At 38.9% G+C, this 21,760-nt stretch overlaps 1 protein-coding gene across 2 annotated transcripts in view; it reads left to right on the top strand.

Moving 5' to 3' along the window:
- Positions 1-21,760, top strand: part of mdga1 (MAM domain containing glycosylphosphatidylinositol anchor 1) — a 202,056-nt gene that overhangs the window by 163,413 nt on the left and 16,883 nt on the right. For both annotated transcript variants that reach the window (XM_026171878.1, XM_026171887.1), the window contains exon 16: positions 2,136-2,266. In XM_026171878.1, the coding sequence (XP_026027663.1) occupies positions 2,136-2,266 (131 nt within the window). The remainder of the gene's footprint in view (positions 1-2,135; positions 2,267-21,760) is intronic.

Here is a 21,760-nt window from a genome sequence, read left to right on the forward strand (position 1 = left end):
TCTTTTTAAAAATTTTTTTATTAGTTTTAATCTTTTAACTTTATGCAAATTGCATCAAGCAAAAATTTAATTATGCAACAGTCTTTGACTCGAAGAAATTAGTTTAACATTTAAACCTTTTTTGTGCATATATCAGCATATAAAATAAAATACTTTTTTTGTGTTTACACTCACTCTTTCAAATAGATGCAAGTAAAACACATCAAAACATAAATAAAATCAAAGATTCAGCAGCACAAAGCCCTGTCACTCTTAAGTCTATTTTCACCTGTTTAGCAGGAGTGGGTGGAGATTTGCCCGGTGCTGCAGCGGTCATGTCAGTAGGGGGATCCAGGGGTTTCTCTGTGAATTTCACATTCCTGTGGCAGCTTGTTAGGTGCTTGCTCAGATTTTAATTTTAATTTTTCACTGTAGAACGAAGTTTCCTTCCCGTGCAGAGTGTACAGTGGGCGCTAATGTTTTTGCCACTTTTCACGGACTAAAGTAATGTCAGGACTTCCAAGCTTTAAATGCTGCATGGTCGTACTCTCTCTCACACTCTATATTATCCATTGTTGATCTACTACGCACGTCTGTTGCTGCCACAGACGTCACACACTCGTACGTCATTGTCATGAGACACTCTCACAAACAAAATCACGGTTTAGTAATGCAGTAAGGCAAAGTATGGGGAAAGTAACAGTAATTTCATTACTTTTTTGCAATAGTAATCCCTTACTTTACTCGTTACTTGAAAATAGTAATTGGTAACGCGTTACTGCTCATCTCTAGCGGAGACTAGACTTTCCTTATAATGATCACAACCATGGGAAAACAGCTTTACTGATTCAAAGGCAGCAAAAGAATCATGGCTTTCAAAAGCAACTAAATATGGCATATTATTTTATGTAATTCACACAGAATCTAAAAACTCAATAAGAACAAGATGTTCTTTGATTGGAGTCATGTTTGGTTAGTGGTTTGCTGGAGGTATTGGTGGTTCTCAATATATATCGACTAGCTACTGGCTGTAGCTGTTATCAATTTGGCTTCCACTAAAGCCACTTTCCCCTCCTCCCTTGTCACAACGATCACTACAGCACCTCCACATGTCTGGATTTTTTTTTTAAATGAGATGCCCTTCCTGTTATCAACTGGAATCAAAACAGCCATCTGCCACTTGCCAAACAAATCTTTAAATCTGTGTAAATGTGCCAGAAATGTTTAATTAAACAGCGTCATTTGTTTTATTTGACATTTTCACAGTGCTAAAATATGTAGGGTTAAGGTGAAGACTGGATTGACAGTCCGATAACACTGCTTCCCTCGGTGCCCACAGACAGTTGAAACATGTTGCTTAACTGCTCAGTTGGATCCTTCCCCTAGTATCACAAATCTCCTGTGACAAAGTATGATGCTTAGTGCTGCCAGCCTGGTGATTTTTCCAGGATTTAAAGAATATAGGCTTATAGTTTCACAAAACAATGATTGATTCCATTGTGTAAGCATAAGTCTATAAGTACGTATACACACACACACACACACAAATATAGTATAGCATAGCATGCCTCCTGCTTGCAAATTTGTTTAAGAGACTCGTGGTTGGTTAATGTTCCAATTAGGAGCTGGCTGGGGATCATTAAGAAGATGAATGATTCTCTCACACCTACTTTTAGAGACCCGAAAGAGACAGAGAGAGGGGAAAAAAGAGATGGACACTATTTGGATTATTTCTCCATGGCAAGTAAAACAAAAGGGTAGAGTTTTAGACTTGCTATATTAAATATACAGTCCTCACAATGGTAATAAAATGCAACAAAAGTCACGGCACCTTTAGCTATTGAAATCGGAATCTTGTTTAAATATTTATTATAGTCAGTTTTATTTTGGGGGACAGACTCAAATCTCAACAGGATGATAGTGTGTTTCACAAATTTCAGGAGTAATATTTGGCCATTCTTCCAAGACAAACTGATCTTTGCTCTAGTATTATTATTATTATAATTTTTTGCAGTGGAATATATCTGTGTTTGGTAATGACCATAACTATAAAACCAGCAAGAGTGACAATGACACTGAGTGTTTCTAAATTCCTGTACATGTTTGTGGCTGTGTTTGTCTGGATGTGTGGCTGCGCATGGGATTTTTTTTCACAGGTACTCTCAATGTTTATCTGCGAGTGAGAAGCATAGCCTCTGTGGACCGAGCAATGTGGACAAAATCTGGTCATCAAGGCCCAGACTGGAAGAAAGCATTCTTTGATGTTACCCCCAGTGGACCCTTTCAGGTAAGGCCTTTCTGATTTCTTTGCTTCGTAGGATTGGTGATTACAGAATCAGCAGTCACATCAATAATAAACACTAGTGACCTAGTGACCAGTAGGAGCCATACATGTCGATAATGTGGTATGCTTAATATCGTGAGTGGCTTTTCCAGTCTATATTTCTATTTGCAAAGATGTCTCTTGATTGTAGACCTTAGTATTTCGTTGTTTTATTAATATAGTGTACCAGATTTTTGATTTGGCCACTCCCAAAGTTATTTATTATCTCTCTGATTGGTTTTTTTTGTTGCTGTTTCGCTTTTTTGTTTGGTTTTTCAGACAAATGATGGCCTCTCTCACTTGCACAGACATCTCTCATACTTAAAATTCTGTCAAAAAGCTCCGACGTAGAAATTCAACTCTTTGAATCCAGTTCAGATATTATGTTTGCTTCATTTGCCATGAAATAACAAGAAAACAGGTCTCACCTAGTGCACAAAACTGTGTGTCAGTCAATTTTCCAATTAATTCTAACCCTTTGAACACGGGGCACTGTGTATAAAGATGGCTGTAATTCCTAAACAGTTAATGCGAAATCTTTTGAAAAACCCTTAAAACTAAAGTTGAAAGTCTGCACTTCAATCACATATTGATTGGCTAGTTTAAAATCCACTGTGGTGGCGTACTAAGGCAAAACTACAGAAGATGTGTCTTTGTCCAACAAATCATAGACCTAACTGTATTTTGACAAAACACACAAAAAAATCTATTTTTTGTCATCTCTTTCATCTGTGGGATGTCCCTCTGCCTCAGCCATTTTCTCTCTACTGTGTCTTTCCCAAGAGAAAAGTTCTCCACTGCGCAAAGCCAGCACTGGGATTGTATACCATGAATTAATGGAAATGAGGAAATTCCCAAAAAGGGTTGGTCTTGAAACACTGCTTGAATTTTTCACAACATATTTTAAAGACTGACATTTAAACCGCCCAGAGATCTACTTCCCAAAATCACTATCGCTTTATATTTATTGATGTTTGAGTTAACTAATATCCAATAATCTCATTTCTCTTCTGTTTTGGAAGAGACTTTCAGCTAGCATAAAAACAAATACAGTATTTAAGCTTTTAGGAGTGGGTTGGTGCAGTGTGTTGGGAAAGAATTCATACCCCTTTTAGCGGTCATATATCCAGTCAGTCCTCCCCTCAGTGGCTTCGACACTGCAGGTGGACATGCTCTGCAATGTGAGAGTACACCCAATGGAATCAATATAATGTGACATTATTATATATCAAGTTATACAAATTTGTGCCAAAAGTAGTACTAATGAAGGCAATGAAAAATATGATACATATAAATTAACCCCAAGCTTTTTGTATGACTTGTGTGCATTTTTCATTTCTTAAATAAATGTGGATACAGGATTTTGACATTTTAGCACTGAGGGCATTATTGATAAATGGGGACCTTTGATTACACATCGGGCTCATTTTCTGCTGAATGTCAGCAGCAAGCCTATTCACGTAGTAACCAGAAAATCATTCACTTCATCAAGAATGTGCTAATCTCACGGCTGGCAGCAAGATTTCACACAGATTTGAAAGGTCCAAATGACATAAATGTGCAGCTATGCATACAGCTTTGACCTCTAAATGAAAGTAAACAGACATAAACATCTGTAGCTAGTGGTGATCAAATACAATAAATTTCTATAAATACTGACGCTTAATTTATTTGTTTCCAGAAACAAAACAAAAGAAAAACATCCTGGCATTTCAAACAGGTCTTTAGTATAGACTGGACTGGCTCTGTTTTGGTGCTAGCAAATGTGTTGGTCCCAAATATACAAGCCAGTAAATGAACCAGAACCAAAAATGTGATTGTTTCTTTTGTAGTTAACTCTGTTGTGCTTTTTATACAATGAGCATTCAACCTAATATAGTACCTTCTGCATGGATGGCATATTTATGTTGAGGACTGCTTGCAAGCGTATTTCTTTAGCCTCTGGGTTGGTTTAATTCCTATATTGCTTCCTTAGTTTTAGAGGTACACAAATGGACAGAAATACAAGACCAAATCTGTTGGGTTTTTTTTTTTTTTTTTTTGTAAGGATAACAGCTTCAGTATAACTTGGAATTAATCCAACAATGAGGTCCACATGAGGAATAAAATGTCATTTTTCAAAAAGATATTCATTACTTTTTCATTGCTATTTTCGTTTGTACAAAACCTCCCATACTGTAGTTCAGATCTGACTGCGAAGGCCCCGGCATGTGATTCACACAATTTTTGCACTATGAATACGACAATTGTCTGCCTGGAAGAGACCAGTCTGATCACATGATAAAAGTGATGACTCGAAATAACTTTGGATTGATTAACAGTGGCTTCTACCTCTAAAGGTACGAGTGAATCCAAAGGGCATAACTAAGACACCAGATTTTGTACCTGTGGGGGTCAAGGGCACTTTTTATTCCTTTTCATTAGTCACACATCTGGACTTGCACTTGCACTTGATTAAAGTTGCAAGATCCTCCTGTTAAAAGCCTGGTGGATTGTGAATTGTGTGTCACAGACAAAACAGTGCTTCTTAGTTACAGTGTAGGTAGTTTATTTTCAACTTCTCCCATGAAGAGAAAGTAATGCAGCTGATACAAAGAGAGAGCACCAACTCAATGTTCTTGCATTTGCAAAAAACTCTTCATGAAAACACTAGTTTGACAAGAACTGGCATACTAACTTGTGATTGTACAGTAGGAAACCTAGTACTTCAGTAAAGGAACACGCACTTGATTGGACGGTGACAATTCAATTTACTGTACAAAGACAATTGCAAGAGAACTACCTCAGGCCTTCTACACCAGCTGGTGATTTCCGATCTCTGATTGTTGCTTATACAAGAACTGTTACCCTCAAATGAAACTCCATTTAAAAGTCTGTTCGACTGGATTAGAAAATTATCCGAACTATTTCTCAGTTCAGTTCAAGGGGTGCAATTTTTCATGCTTTCAGCTGTACAGTCATCTTTTCTTGTTTAAGTTCACCGGAAGTTTAAAGTTTGGGTTACAGTAACTGTGCACATTCAGTCAATAGTGGAAGAAAATAGCCTGGAAGACATAACAGAAGAAGCGCCCGTGTTTGAGCACTGTCTGTTGACACATCCTTGAAGTCCCTTCGGCTCTTTGGCAGCTGCTCTTGCAGTTAGTTCTTCCCTGTTGGCATGTGGCAGAACAAACTAGATGACTCAGTCCTTCTTTCTAACTGGACATGATGTTTCCTTTCTCACTCATTTTTCCAGTTTTTCTTACTCCATGGGTTTGTTTGTGAGTTTGTGTATATGTGTCTATTTTAGAATGTTTAAAATCCAGCGGAGGGTGAGAAAAAGGGAGGGCAAAAATGATGACAATTAAGTTTTGCTATGTGTGTTTTGCTGTCTCTGTCTGTTTAGTCCCCATTCTCTCCACTTGTCTTTCTCTCTCGTGGAGTGTTGGGGCAAGTGGAGTAACTGGCTTGATTCTTGTCCTGGTCTGTTTTTAAGATATGTTCACTCAGGGCTGATGACTAATGGCTTTAAATTTAAAAAGGACAGTCTTCAGCTATCAGGCTGCCAATACCCCATCACACATTCTTTTTCCATATATCTGTCTACATTCTACATACATCTATGCACAAATAAAATCACAAGCATACAGTGTAGATTCAGGCATCTGTACTATGCAAAAGTCTTGAGCAACCCTCCTTTCTTTATATTTTGTTTTTAAGGAACTAGACTTTCTTTAATTTGTGGTCTTTTTCAAGTGGTCTTGAGCAGTTCCTCTTTCCACTTAACAATGACCTATGAATTATTCAAACATAAAAAGGCACCTATAGCTTGAGGGATCCCCCAGTGTTGTGTCTACATATGACAGAGAACTTAGCAAATAATTAATACTTTTTCTACATAATCCATCATACAAAATGTAATCAAATGGAAAAGTCTCTTTTTTTAACTTGTTTTATCATTTTTAATCTTTTAACTTTATGCATCAAGCAAAAATTTAATTATATGCAACATTCTCTGACTTGAATAAATGAGTTTAACATTTAAACCTATTTTCTGCACATTCCAGCACATAAAATAAAATAATTTTTTGTGTTTACACTCACTCTTTCAAATAGATGCAAGTAAAACACAGCAGAACATAAATAAAGTCAAAGACTCAGCGGTCCTGTTGCTCTATTTTCACCTGTAAAGCAGGACTGCAGTAGGCGGAGGTTTACCCTGGTGCAGGTGTGCAGCGGTCAGTGGAAGGATACGGTAGTGTCTCTGTGAGTTTCCCATTACGTCGTTGCGCTCTTGGTGCTTCCTTGGAAGTTTAGGGGTTTTTTTCGCTGTAAAAAGAAGTTTTCTTCCCACGCACGATGGACGCTAATGTTTTTGTCACTTTTTAGATTGTAACCTTTGTTACCAGTAGTCTGTTAAGGAAAAAAAAAGGAAACCGAATAAACTGAGGAGGAAAGAAAACGTTGCAAGCCTAAAATACTATCTATAGCAGTCTTTAAGAAATAGGAAAACCCATGAAACAACTAACACAGGACCTGAGAGTGCATCTTGCCTTTCAACTGAGACATCTACTGTTCACTGAAACCTCATCAGAAATGGTCTCAGTGGATGGCCTACTATCAAGAAGCCACTGATAAGAAAGAGAAACATAGAAGTAAAGTTGAGGTATGCCATATTACTCAAGAACTGGACAGAAGATCAGTGGCAGCAGGTCTTGTGGAATCATGAATTCAAATTTGAAATTGTTGTTTCAAATCATCACTAAATATATGTGAAGAGGTCAAGAGGGGTACAGCATATATGTAGCATATTTCCTTACACATAAACTCAATGTGCTTGACACAGAAGATAAAAGCTTTAAAAAGCTTTGTAAAGAAGTAAAATATAAGTTAAAACACACACACATAATCACATACACACAGTTAAATGCAAGTCTGTGAGAATAAAACTGTTTTGAGTCTGTTTTTTAAAGTGATAATTAACCTCAGGCCAGCAGATAACCTTTTCCAAACAACAGGATCACATGATCACGTAAAGTGAAAGTATTCTCGTTAGCCCGTTACAGTAGATCTAATTATGGGAACAGTTAAAAGATCTGCACTCAATTACTTGACAGGTATCACTTGATTATATACACAAAACAAGTCAGTGAGTGTCTGCAGCCAATGTAAAACATGGTGGAGGTTCAGTCATGGTTTGGGCTGTGTTTAAGCCAGTGGTTTTGTTAAAAATGATTTAATTATGAACACAGAAAAATTACCATTAGATTTTGATTCAGTGTAGAAAGCACCTGACTTGAAAAGGCTTTGCTTCTCTGTATAGCAATGGTCCCAAATACAGTAAAAGCAAACCTGGATTAAAAGAAAAGCACAACACGAATGAACAATATGGATTTGCCTCCTCCATCTCACCATTAAAGAATCAAGGTAGTCATACCAAATACTGACTTTCAGCCTCATTAGGATTGTTTTTGCCTTGCATACTGCATCTACATGTATGTTTTTACTAGAGATGGCACGATACCACTTTTTTATGTCCGATACCGATACCGATATCATAAATTTGGATATCTGCCGATACCGATATGAATCCGATATAGTGTTTTTTAATCAACAAAGCTGTTTTTTAAATATCTTGCTGCATTTTGTATAAGTTCATACTCAAGTTTAAAACAACAACTACACTAAAGCTATTCTGTTATACCTGTATGCAAAAAAAAATATTTCATAGTTCAGCAATACTGATCTAATAAACTTAAACCTACACCATCCTCCCTATTCTGGTATTTTAAAGAGTACTTAGCATAAATATTAAGCAACCTAACTAATAGGGTTCCAACTCCCAACAACAACAAAAATAAATAAATAAAAAATAGGGAACCACCCCTCACGCTCCACCTCATGATGCTTAATTGACGTAATCAACCTTAATTTGATGCAGTGTGAAAAAAAATGCACAGAAATCAATTATTTTTCAAGAAATATTAAATAGATTCAACATCTTTCTTCAACAAAATTGCAGACTGCACAGATGGTACCTTCCCAAAGGAAAAAGTACTATAGCTTACTAGGGTATATACAGTATATATATATTAGACTTAATAGTCACTATATATAGTAATGGACTTCTATTCATTTTGCATCAAATTAAAACTTTGGGTGTCAGATAATTATTTATTAAAAGCTAGACATTTTAAATGAGAATAAGAAAGAAAAGTATGTCTTTGTGCCCCCTTTTCCCTGTTAATGCCCTATCGGCCCCCCTGGCTAAACTTTGCTAGATCCGCCCCTGCACAGTTACCAGCGTCAGCTACTTAGAAAAAGATCCTCGAGTAGAAAGTAATATTAAATAAATTCTAACAACAGCTTATCAAGCTTAAACGTGCTGCTGTTGTTTATCCGCTGGTTTCCTCTTTCTGGTGCAAAGTGGGCCAAAAGCAAACTAGAGACATGGACTAGCGACAGAAAAGCCGATCAGCTGATCGTTAAGCAGTTTCATGATTGAAGTAGCAGCAAGAAGAGGCAGTCGCTTGTTAAGCTTAACGCAGGAATGCTTTACAAACATTCAGAGATGGACTTACACACTTGCTTTACTTCTCTCGGGATAACTTTGTCGGAGATGAAATGCCGGGTTGCTAGCGAAGCTCCAAATGCTATCCAGACCACCAACCGGTCTGGCATGCCACAGCCGCTCTATCACGTGATGCATACTGCTCCGACTGCTAACGTTCTGAGGTGAGTTACGGCGTGTTGCAAGTTTTGTGAGGTGCTTTCGTGATATTTAATGGATCGGATTACATTTTTTATTTTTCTCCGATATCCGATCCAGTAATTTAGGTCAGTATCGGACCGATACCGATACGTAATATCGGATCGGTCCATCTCTAGTTTTTACATGTCAATAAATCACCTTATCGAGTTCCCCTTTGCCTAGGAAAATACAAAGGGTGGTTGTTGCACAGTACAGTATGCAGACGTACAGATAAACTCTTTTTCTTAAACACACACTCACCAGTCTCATATCCCCTGCAGCAATTAGCTATGACAGGTCAATTAACAGGCTTATTTATGAGCAGGGGATGCCTGCTAGTTGTGTTGTAATGATTCCAGATACTCTTTGTACGTGCATTGGGGAAATTGAATTCATGATGAATGTGGGCTGAAGGTCTTAGCTAGGGGCTGCATTTGCTCATCATTAACCATGCCTTTGCTACCCAATGTTTCTTTAACTATTAAAGGGGAAGCGAACACTAAACCCATGGGCAAAGTGTATGTTTTAAGGTTCTTCTGTAATACTGTATTGGCATGGTAGTTGACGTCAATGTTTTGAAGTGCAACACTGTTGTTAAATTGCAGTAAGGTAATCTCTTTACCCATGAAAACAAGCATCCACTCTTAGCACATAATGCACATACAACAGAACAAATCATACTTTTTTCAGAAGTAATATAAACGGTCACGTATTAAAACAATATGAAAGCTCTACCATTGAAACTGCGCAGCTCACTGAGGTTCATTTAAGTTGAGATCTCACTCTGAAGGCAATAGTATATGTTTCATACCATGGATGGGACATTTTGCAAACACTTGCAACTAGTCAGGGAATACACCTTTTTCCTTGCGACCAGTGGTTCCCAGGGGATCACTGACAGGTCCTTGGGTCTGTGTGACTTAGGCATAAGGTACTAACATCTGCTGGTTATCAACAGCAATTATACAGCCAAGAAAAAGACAAAAAGGAAACTGTGTGTAAGTGTTTGCAAACCAAGTAAAAGGTACTTTACAAAAAGGGTATGACAAGATGGAGTGAGTCAGGTGGGGATGTCTTTATTTCATCAATAAAGCCCCTAATGCAGCTTAATTATTCATCCACCCCATTTATACGTGACTTTGCAAAGGTAGATGAGGCAGGATGGATGAATAAGGAAGGATGCATGAACGATAGGGGTCGTCTCCTTGGCAACTGAGGGTTGCCTTGTACATGGCTGGTGTCTCTCTCTTTAAGGTGTACACTTTTTGTTCATATGCATGTACTGCTTGTCTGGTTCAGCACATGTCTTAGAGACTTTGTGCATTATGCCATTACTGTCTTTCAGATTTGTTGTTGCATATATATTTTTTCATATTATATTTGTATTTGTGTCCTTTTTTATGTATGACCCTAAAATATTTCAACTTTATTAAGAAATGGAAGGGTTCCCAATTACTCCTCACTGAGCTGTATTTTAGGATGATTGCACTAATTCTAATTTTTAATTCTTAACTCTCAGCAAGAATATTTAAGAGTGCTCGGCAGCACAATCCTGACAAAAATACAAAGTACACGACATCAGTCAGTCTGTAATTCTGAAATTTTTCAGAACATTTTCTTTTTTCTGACTTATACAGTTTAATGCCTTTGCTGCCACAGTCTAATATCAGAAAACTCACTTGTACAAAACTTTTCGGGTATGATAAATATTGAGAAAATCCTATGGGCTATTTTAGCTTCGCTCCTTTAGCTAAAAACATATTTTTCTTTACCTTTACAACAACAGATATTCCAGTATTTCGGTGTGATCTATCTGTTCAGCTCATACATGCACACATACACACAAACCACTGCTGTGTAACAAATGGAGTTGTTTAATAATGTACAAAGCAAGCAGCCTTGATCCTACGAGCCAGCCAGAGGAGGTGAGCTGATAAACATACTCTTTCTCTCCGTCTCTCACTTTGCCTCTTTTCTTACGACATTCTGTTATGTTCCAAGCTCCCCAAGGGCCTGATGAAATGAAATAAGAAGGGTGAACCCCATTTCTCCCTCTGCTCTATACCTGTCTGTCTTCCTTGAGTTACTCTTTTGAGCAGCCCATCCTCCTCCTCCTCCTCCATTCAGCTCCTATTACTGCTCTATCATTAACTGAGAATTACCAGCAGGCCAGTGTAAGGCCACAGGATCACTCTGAATTATTTGTTTCCTACATGGTTTAATTAATACATTATTTAATTAATATGTTTGGAGCATCTAAGACGGACAACTTTTTAGATAATTTTGATAGATTAAAGTTGTTTGATCAAACTTTATTTCTTTCCCTGCCTTTCTTTCTTTCTTTTTATGTATATAAGTAATTAACACACAAGAAATGTCATCATTCAATTGCAAAATAATTGTAAATCTACAAACAATGGTGATCATCAAATGAAAATCCCCATTATTAGCCAGTTATCACATTAAACCCCCGAATCTGGCATTAAAACCCCTCAAAATGTTGAGATTACTATAGAAAAGCTATAAAAAAAATGGTTGATCAATAACTTTTGCTGTTGTCTTTGAAAAGACTTTTATACATATCATAAAGGTTTTAAATGCATGGCACATCTCAGTGGTTAGTCCTGCCTGCCACTACTCTCTGTTGCTGTGGGTTTTCAAGCTATCCTGTTTTCCACCCATCCTCTGTATGTGTCTTCTTCTTCCTCTTTGTATGTCTTTGGGGAGTGCTGGTATCCTCATAATCAATAGTAATGACTTGAGCTGTCTGCTCACGGTGGGAATTATGACACAATTGGTGTTGTTGTGTTGTACTGCATAGCTTCTTTTTTTATACACTCAGTGGGTCTATTAAGCCCATTTTGCCTTTTGCTTTCAGTTCACCGCTTCAAAACTCTTGATAGGAGGAGATGAGTGTTAAAGGGGGATGGTGTTTTCGCTACAAGGATGTAGCTAGATATTGCTGTGTCTTCACAAGGATATGATGCAAGGACCAGCAGCCTTTAGCAACTAAATAATATCTAGAAAGGATGGATTTTTAACGCTTATTTGCGGTTGAAAACAAATATGCTTTCTGGTACTGTCTAGGTGTGTTATAAGCTCCACGCCTAAATGACTTAAGGCTAAGCAAATGTAGAAAAGATAGTAAATTTCCAGTTGATTTCTGTGTGATATTCAATACATTTTTATTTATTTATTAATAAAACCTTCCCACAGTTTTTAATGGGTATAAGACTGTCTGCAGTGCAAATGTTGGGGATTTAAAGATTAAAAATTACAGTTGGAGAATTTTCAGGCATCTTCTGCTGCACAGATTTTGGTGGTGCATGATAAAATGAATCCCCATTTTATGGGCCATTTTGTTAAAATGAAAAGAAAAACTTTATCTATTTATTTATTTAAAAATTTTGGACTCCTCCACCCCAAAAAAGGAAGAGAGAAAAAACAAGTATATAAATCATAGAAATGTTACGTAATTAGGGATTCATTGCACAAAGCTCAGAGAGAACTATAAGACTGTAAAATTTAAAGATGCGTACCACTGTGGTCATAAAGGTATATACACTGAACAAAAATATAAACGCAACACTTTTGTTTTTGCTCCCATTCCCCATGGGATGGACGTAGAGACCTAAAATTCATTCCAGATACACAATATAACCATCCCTCCCAAACAGTGGTCACAAATCAGTCCAAATGTGTGGTAGTGGGCACATCTGCTATATTGAGATAATCCATCCCACCTCACAGGTGTGCCACATCAGGATGCTGATCTGACATCATGAGTAGTGCACAGGTGTACCTCAGACTGCCCACAACAAAAGGCCACCCTGGAATGTGCAGTTTTGTCTCACAGCAAAATGCCACAGATGCCACAAGCAATGAGGGAGCGTGCAATTGGCATGCTGACAGCAGGAATGTCAACCAGATCTGTCGCCCATGCATTGAATGTTCATTTCTCAACCATAAGCCGTCTCCACAGGCGTTTCCGAGAATATGGCAGCGCATCCAACCGGCCTCACAACCGCAGACCTCGTGTAACCACACCAGCCCAGGACCTCCACATCCAGCAGGTTCACCTCCAAGATCGTCTGAGACCAGCCACCCAGACAGCTGCTGGAACAATTGGTTTGCACAACCAAACAATTTCTGCACAAACTGTCAGAAACCGTCTCAGGGACGCTCAACTGCATGCCCGTCGTCCTCATCGGGGTCTTGACCTGACTCCAGCTCTTCGCCGTAACAGACTTGTGTGGGAAAATGCTCACATTTGATGGCGTCTGGCACGTTGGAGAGGTGTGCGCTTCACGGATGAATCATGGTTCACATTGTTCAGGGCAGATGGCAGCTGAGAATGTCCCAGTTCTTGCATGGCCAGCATACTCACCGGACATGTCACCCATTGAGCATGTTCGGGATGTGCTTGACCGGCGTATACGACAGCGTGTACCAGTTCCCACGAATATCCAACAACCTCGCACAGCCATTGAAGTGGAGTGGACCAACATTCCACAGGCCACAATTGACAATCTGATAGACTCCATGCGACGATGTGTTGCACTGCATGAGGCAAATGGTGGTCACACCAGATACTGACCGGTTCTGGGTCCCCAGATCCCCAATAGCGCAAAAAGCTGCACATTCCAGGGTGGCCTTTTGTTGTGGGCAGTCTGAGGTACACCTGTGCACTACTCATGATGTCAGATCAGCATCCTGATGTGGCACACCTGTGAGGTGGGATGGATTATCTCAATATAGCAGATGTGCCCACTACCACACATTTGGACTGATTTGTGACCACTGTTTGGGAGGGATGGTTACATTGTGTATCTGGAATGAATTTTAGGTCTCTACGTCCATCCCATGGGGAATGGGAGCAAAAACAAAAGTGTTGCGTTTATATTTTTGTTCAGTGTAGGTTATCTGTGGTATTTAAATTATGCTTAATTAGTGGTAAGAGTATCAAAATGTGCCAAGAAGATATCTAAACACCATGACACCACTACCACTATCCTGAACCATTGATACCAGGCATGATAGAGCCATGCCCATTGTTTATGCTAAATTCTGATCCCAACCAAATGTTGCAGCAGAAGTCGAAACTGATCATACCAGACAGATTTTTTCCCAATTTCTGTTGTCCAATTTTAGTGAATGCAAATTGTAGTCTCAGTTTCCTATTCTTAGATGACAGGAGTGTGGTCTTCTGCTGCTCTAAACCCATCTGTTTAAAGGTTTGATATGTTGTGTGCTCAAAGATGTACTTCTCCATGGTGGCAACAAGTAGTTATTTGAGTTACTGTTGACTTCTTATCAGTGTGAAACAGTCTGGCCATTCTCCTCTGCTATCCACCTCTATCCAAGACAGTATTTTCACTCAGAACATTGCTGTTGACTGGATATTTTCTCTTTTTCGGATGATTGTCTATAAACCCTAGAGATATCTGCGCTGAAAATCCCAGCAGATCAGCACTTTCTAAAATACTCAGACCAGCCTGTCAGGCACCAGCAATCATGCCACTTTTAAAGTCACTTAAGTCACCTTTCTTCCCTATTGTGGTGCTTGGCTTAAACTTAAACATGCTGTGACCATACTTGCACACCTAAATGCATTGCCCCATGTTTATATATTTGCATTAATTAAGTCATATTAAGTCTAATATGAACTAACATGCAAGAATCTCAAGAATTTCTCTTCCAGCTTATATCAACATGAATGAAATGTAATACGGCCTCTATGTGCTGCACAAGATGTAATCAACTAATTCTTAAAACCAACTCTTAAAAATCTAAACCCATGTTCTGATTTTCAAAACAGGAAACCACGCTTCGTGTTTCTAAATCCTTTTGACTTTGGATGTATGCAGAGACAAAATTTGTGTTTCAAAGTGACCTAGGTTTCAAATTCAAGTAGCTTTGTTGGTGACGAAGGCTAATTTTCCATCTAAAGCTGAGCAGCCTAGACTTTGAATTCTTTCCCCAGGGTTAAAATATAAGGGAGTTATATGTTTTGTTGTTTTTTGACTACTGTGGCGGAGGTGTGGTCTCTGGCTCACTGCACACACCCCTCCACTGCAGCTGAGCCAGGGGCTAAAATGTAATTAGCCACCATCCGTGCTTTTTAGACTTGGAACACACTAGAGTATGAACCATGAATATATCTCTAATAAAATTACTTGTGTCTGGTAATAGCTATAATAGAATAGTCTAAGATGATAAATTCGTATTAATATCCATGCAAGTTTAAATTACTTACTTTCATTGTCAACGTGGGTTTCTACAAAGCAATCTGATGATATGGTTTGACTTTCCCTTCTTCTAGCATGTCTAAACAGTAGCTTGCTCTTTTAGCCACTATTAAATAGCCCATCGCTGAGTTGGTCAGTGCAGCAGTGGCTCTGTCTGTGACTATTGCTTTGAATGTAAATGTTAATTCTTTTTTCTCTGCCACCAAATAATCCATTTATCCAAATTCAATAGAAAAACAAACAGTGGTAGCCTTTTGTGTCCATTATCTGTTATCTCAAATGTACCCTTTGAACAATATGATTTTCTAATTCGCTTGAATTCCCAGAGGTGGTTTTTGATGTGGATGTTATTGAGTTCCACGGAGTGCAGAAGTGACTGCGTATTGACGCATGTTTCATTTCTGCTTAGTGTTGAGAGCTGTCCATGGAGAACACAAACTCTCTAGTCGTGTGCACACCTCACTGACTGCATACCCAGGAAGTCTTTGAGGTGCTGCCACTCGGCTCTGCATTTCCTCTCTCTTTGTGCTCCATCCAACAAAAGTAATGATGTATTGAAAAACAGCTTTCCTTCCTGCCTCTCTACAACAGCCCGGGCTTGAGCCCAGCCTCTGGCTAGCATTAGTACAAGATTCTCATTGTAAACAGTGGCGAGCTAACTGATAAGGAAGTGTAAGATGTTACATTGTGTATGCTCTACAGGCTATGATTACTACTTTCCATATATATTAAAGTTGTAAAGTCAGGAAATTTGAAGCGGTACTTTAAGACCTTTAATGCTCTTTATCAGGGATCATAATATCCTTAGGAACAAATGTGTGTTGTTGTTTACTGTGGAACCTATGGCTTCTTACAACAGCTCAAAGATAAGCACAGTGGGTTAAGTGGCAATTGTAAATTGGCCACAGGTGGGAATTTTAGCTTTCAAAGTGTTGTGTCTTCAACCTATCCCTGTAATGGACTGCTGACCTATCTACCCGGCCTCCTGCCCAGTAATAGCAGCGATAGGCTTCAAACCTCCATGAACCAGCATACAGCAGGTGTACCTAATAGAGGGGTGTATGTTTTGTTATGATATCAGTATAACTGTGACCATCTCTCTTGCACTCTTTTACTTTCCCAAGCTTCCACTCTTCAGGTTACTTGTAAATAAATTCATCTTAATGAGGTTGTTTATTGAGACCAACTTGTATAGCAGAAATTACATGAACACATAAAATCAATGGAGTTGCAAAGAAGGCGGTAACGTGTTGTAGTAGTATTTGTGTCCCTACTTGCTCCTCTGTGGATTACCCAGAGGCCATCTGTGTTCCTAGCAGTGTTTGGTACCTGGGGGGCTTGTTGGAAACCAGGCCAACCCACATTTGTGTGCCTCACATTGCACTGGTATTTTAAAGCTCTCTCTCTCTCTCTTTCTCTCTCTCTCTCTCACACACACACATAGACACACATGTGCATGTAGTCTCTCTCTTTTTTACTCCCTCGCTCTCACAGCTGTGTCCCCTCTGGTATGTGGATAGCACATCAATGGGAACATTAAAGGTTACAAGGCGTGACAAAACGACACACTCACAACTTCAACCTGACACTTTACTGCACACCCTTTGATCCTGCATTCACACACTCATGCACGCACACACATGCGCAAGTTTTCTATCTCACTCAAGATCCTTCACACCCACACGTTATGCAGTATAATAACAAGAACTGGAATACAGAAAATTTTACAGTTTTTCAAAAAAAAATGATGTCATGTTTTTTTCATGAAGGGTGCAGATTTATTTATTTATTTAAATATTCAGAAAATGTAAGACAGAAATATCAGCTTTATTATATATGACATGTATCTTTTATGATCACATTTTTTTGTCCCAGAATTTGATAACTGCATAATTTACAACAGCTCTCCAACTTGTCATTTCTGTATAACTCGGGTGATGCAAAAATGCAGGTCACCAAACACAACTACCAAGGTTTAGAAACTCTGAGAAGCACATTACTGTTGAGGCCCCCACAAAGTGCCCAGCAGTAATATTTAAATGTGAGACAATGTCGGTTCTCACATTTAAACTTGCTGGTCAGTTATGTCTCTGAGCCATATCCAAAAACTAAACATATAAAGTCATTATTTTGCAGTGACAGGATATTGTATACAGTATCCTGTCATATAAAACAATACAATATATTGTATTGTTTTATTCATGCTATTGTGTTTGATATCTTAGAGAAAAAAAACTTTGCTGGTCAGATTGTAATATGTAAATGAGACTGTTAATTAATAGTTTTGCACCTTTCTTTGTTAGTCATTTAGCTTCAGTTTTTCAATTATCATACTCTAGTCTCTAGTCTATAAAGATGTTAATTAAGTGTTTGTAAAGGTACAGTACATGTGTGCATATGTTAAAGAAATCACACTATGGCTGGCAAATATACAAAGAAAACTGGAATTAAAGGAAGAAAAACCATAAATAAAGCAAAATGTTTACGACAGTCAAGCAGCAAGGAAATTTCATTGTAGCATTTATAAATTAAAGGATCGTGGCCTTGTGGCGAATAAGCCTCTTCACTTGAAGACCACAGAATTTTCTTTACAGCCTATACGGAAGAAAATCTTTTTTGTATATGTGAGCAGACCTGTTAAAGCCATACAGCTTGTGCTGCTGGACTTGCTCCCTCGCCACCACGCAATCAGCGTCAAGGTTCTCCTAATTATTTTATTTGTTAATTCAAAGAGGATCTCTCATTCGGGGAATAAATTAGAAAGCAAATGGGGAATAAATGATAATGCTCTTGTACTTTCCTCCCCTTTGTGAATGAAATTGAATTGGCTCTGTGTGGAGAGAAGTAGAAAGAAAATATAAGAAAATGATTAGGGTACCTATGTACTCATGGTATACAATGAGAGTATGTGCAGTTTTTCTATCAAAATTACATTTGTATGCATAGAGACACCTGCTCCTCGCTCTGTTGTTTTGAAATAACTGGTGGATTATGTGGTGTACTCAAGGGTTAGTTAGCAGCTGGAGTAGAATATATTGGAGTATATAAGAAATATATAAGTATATATGAGGCCAAATTGTGCAAGAGCGGATCTAACTTATGCTAAGTAAAGAAGAAAACTACTCTAAAGTTTAAGTTGTTATTACGAGGTTACAAGTGTTATTATCTGCCCACTAAAGTTAACTTGCTGTTAGATACTAACAGGACTCATAGATTAAAACACAATAGCAGAATGCCTCAAAACTAAGATCATGTTAACAGTGTGTTTGCACTGCCATTGTATATGTTTTGTTTTGAGCACATGTGGGGTTAGGTCACTCTTTTCTTCTTGCTGGGTCAGAATCAGGTTAATTGGACCCACCCTTGCTCTGGCTCGATATATTTACACACAAATTGATAGCAAGCCTGCTCAGTTGATACTTTAACCGCAGCATGTTGCTGTTAACAGATGGAGTTTTTAAAGTGAACCCATTCATGCATGCCTCCCCTCCATGCTTGCACCTGCTCGCTTGTTAACCTGTAGGTATACAGACATACTATGCAAGTAGAGTGTATGCAGTTTTTTTTATTTTCATTAGTATTGCATTCCTTTCTATAGTAACACCTGCTCCGTTCTCACTTTTTTGAATAAATTGAGGGTTAAATACCTTGCTAAAGGGCTGCTAGATGCTGAAGTTTAAAAAAAAGTTATTGCTGTATACTTCAGCCCATGTAGGAATTTTCACATGGAGCTGTCTTCTGTTGAAAAAAAAATTAAAACAGAATGAGGCATTGGAATTGCAGAAACACTCAAATATTATTACAAAGCAACAACTCTGACTATTGTTTTCAGAATTAAAATTATCAAGCACTGGGGTCTGCAGTAAAAGTCAATAACAACTGCAGTCAAGAGAGTTACTTTTGTTGTTATTTTGGAGAAACAAAGTTTTCTTGTTTATTTGCTTTTCCCTCCTCAGAAGCTAGACAGAATACACTTGGTTTTTGATTAGCTGGGTGCGCTGGGCTTTTGGTGCCTTGGTACACCACAGTAATTAGGCTGTCAGTCAAAACCAGATGGCTGGTGGCTAAAATGGGGGAAGTGTTCAGAAGAGTCTCCTGCTTAGTTTTCTTGTTGTGGGTCCAGAAATGATGTTAGGACAGTGGTTCTTAACCTTGTTGGAGGTATCGAACCCCACCAGTTTCATATCCACATTCACCGAACCCCTCTTTAGTGAATTTTTTTAATTTTTTTTTTTCAAATTCAAGACATAGATATGTTTTTTACTGGTGCACAAAATGAGCCGTGCATGAACATCACCTTGTTCAAAGAACAAAACCAACACAATGCATGAACTTACAACAAATTACATACCTGCAAATCAGTGTGACTTCTGCTGTTGCCTTTGAGAGACCAGTTCAGATATGCGTGGCTTCACCTTGGCAAGTCTGTGTCATTTTCAAAGAAAAGTCTGTTCCTTTTCTTCGTTTTTATATCCAGCATTGTCGAAAAGGATTGCTCGCAAAGATATGTTGTAACAAATGGTATAAAAAAAATCCAGAGCTTTCTTAGCAATAATTGGATACTTGTCCATTTGTCGACACCAAAATGTTGAGAGCGTTGTTGTTCTGAAGAGTTGCTGTTGAACCTGGCTCTGCTGAATTTCAATGATTCCGTCAAGGTATTCATCATTGACATCTGCTGTCTCAACAGCAAACGTGAACGGCTGTCTCACCCATGCTGGATATGACTCTCTTGTAGGGAAATATCTGTCGAGAGACTTTGCAAGCTCATCTAAGTGCGTTGCAATTGTTTGCTTCAGTTCCGTGGATACAGAAACATCTCCGATTCCAGACACATCTTCGATCTTACTTACAAAGTTGTCCAGAAGGGGGAAGTTTGCGAAGTTGTTGTTCTCTGTTCGTCATTTCCATAACGTTAGCTTTTTTTGATAAGCCTTCAGCTGTCCTTCCGCTTCTATGATATTGACTCCACCACCCTGCATCTGCTGATTGAGATGATTGAGAGCTGCGAATATATCAGCCATGTACGCTAAAATGAGAATGAACTCAGGATTTTGAAGCAATCTGCATGACAGTGTTGGTGCTCTTGCAAAAACAGGGCTAATTCCACATGCATGGCAAAAACACGATTCAGCACCTGTCCCCGGGATTACCACCGAACATTAGAATGGTACAGAAGTACCTCAAATTCAGAGCCCATTTCTTTACACAGCTCACTGAAGATGCGGTGCCTCAGAGCACTATTTTGCACATAGTTCACACATTCCACCACAGTTTTTAACACTTCTGCCATTTTTGGAGGCAAGGGTTTTGTTGCCAATGCATGCCTGTGCAAAATACAATGAGTCACAATGATGTGTGGTGCATCAGCTTTTACTAGCGCACCAAAACCAGAGTTTCTTCCCAGCATGACTGGAGCTCCGTCCGCCTCTGTCAGTGCACCCCAGAGTGGCTGTGGCTACAATGTAGCTTGCCATCACCAGTGTGTGAATGTGTGTATGAATGGGTGGATGACTGGATATGTAAAGCGCTTTGGGGTCCTTAGGGACTAGTAAAGCGCTATATAAATACAGGCCATTTACCATTTACCATATACAAACTGCAGAAACCATGTCCCGTGAAAGATTGTTGTCTCTGAAGAAGTCATCCACAAGCTTCTTCACATCGGCTGCTTTAGTTGTTGTTGTAAGAGGCTTACAAAATAAAAAATCTTCTTTAATCATGTCATCTTTCACATAGCGCACGAAAACAAGCTGGCTTAGATTAGCAACGTCTGTGCTCTCATCGAGTTGAAGGCTGAATTTTGCCGGGCTTGAAATCAGATCGGCGACTACTTGAGCCAAGATGTCTTTACTCATGTCTTCTATTCTGTCGCTGACGGTGTCATTTGAAAGAGGAATTTGGGATAATTTACCTTCGGCCACTGTTCCGAGTATCAGATTTGCCATCTTTAACGCAGCTGGTTTCACAAGTGTTTCACCAATGGTGTGTGGCTTGCCCTGCTTTGCGATCAGATAAGCAACTTCATACAATGGTGTGAGGATCGGTTTGTTAACGGGTACAAATCCAAGAGCAGGCAGAGTGGGCCTTTCATTGAATCTGGCTCTCTTCGCCTTGAATTCAGTAAGTGTTGTGTTCTTGTATTCCCCATCTCTATGCAGCTTCAAGAAGTGTTCCTTTAGTTTTGCCGGTGCGAGACTGGAGTTGCTCAACTTGGCGTTGCAAATCATGCAGATAGGACGCTCACTCCCATCACGTTCTGTAGGGGGCGTGTCATCACAAATTTACACGATAATTCGGGTGTGTCTGGACCTCTGCGACCTCTGTGGTGGAGGCTCTGCCGAACCCCTGAGACCGACTCACCAAACTCCTAGGGTTCGATCGAACTCAGGTTAAGAACCACTGTGTTAGGATATGACTGCAGCTTGTAAATTCCTGAGATGGGAGAATAAACTAGCATGTTGCTATCTGTAATAGATG

Source organism: Astatotilapia calliptera, chromosome 1 (assembly GCF_900246225.1).
Source record: "Astatotilapia calliptera chromosome 1, fAstCal1.2, whole genome shotgun sequence".
Classification (NCBI taxonomy): Eukaryota; Metazoa; Chordata; class Actinopteri; order Cichliformes; family Cichlidae; genus Astatotilapia; species Astatotilapia calliptera.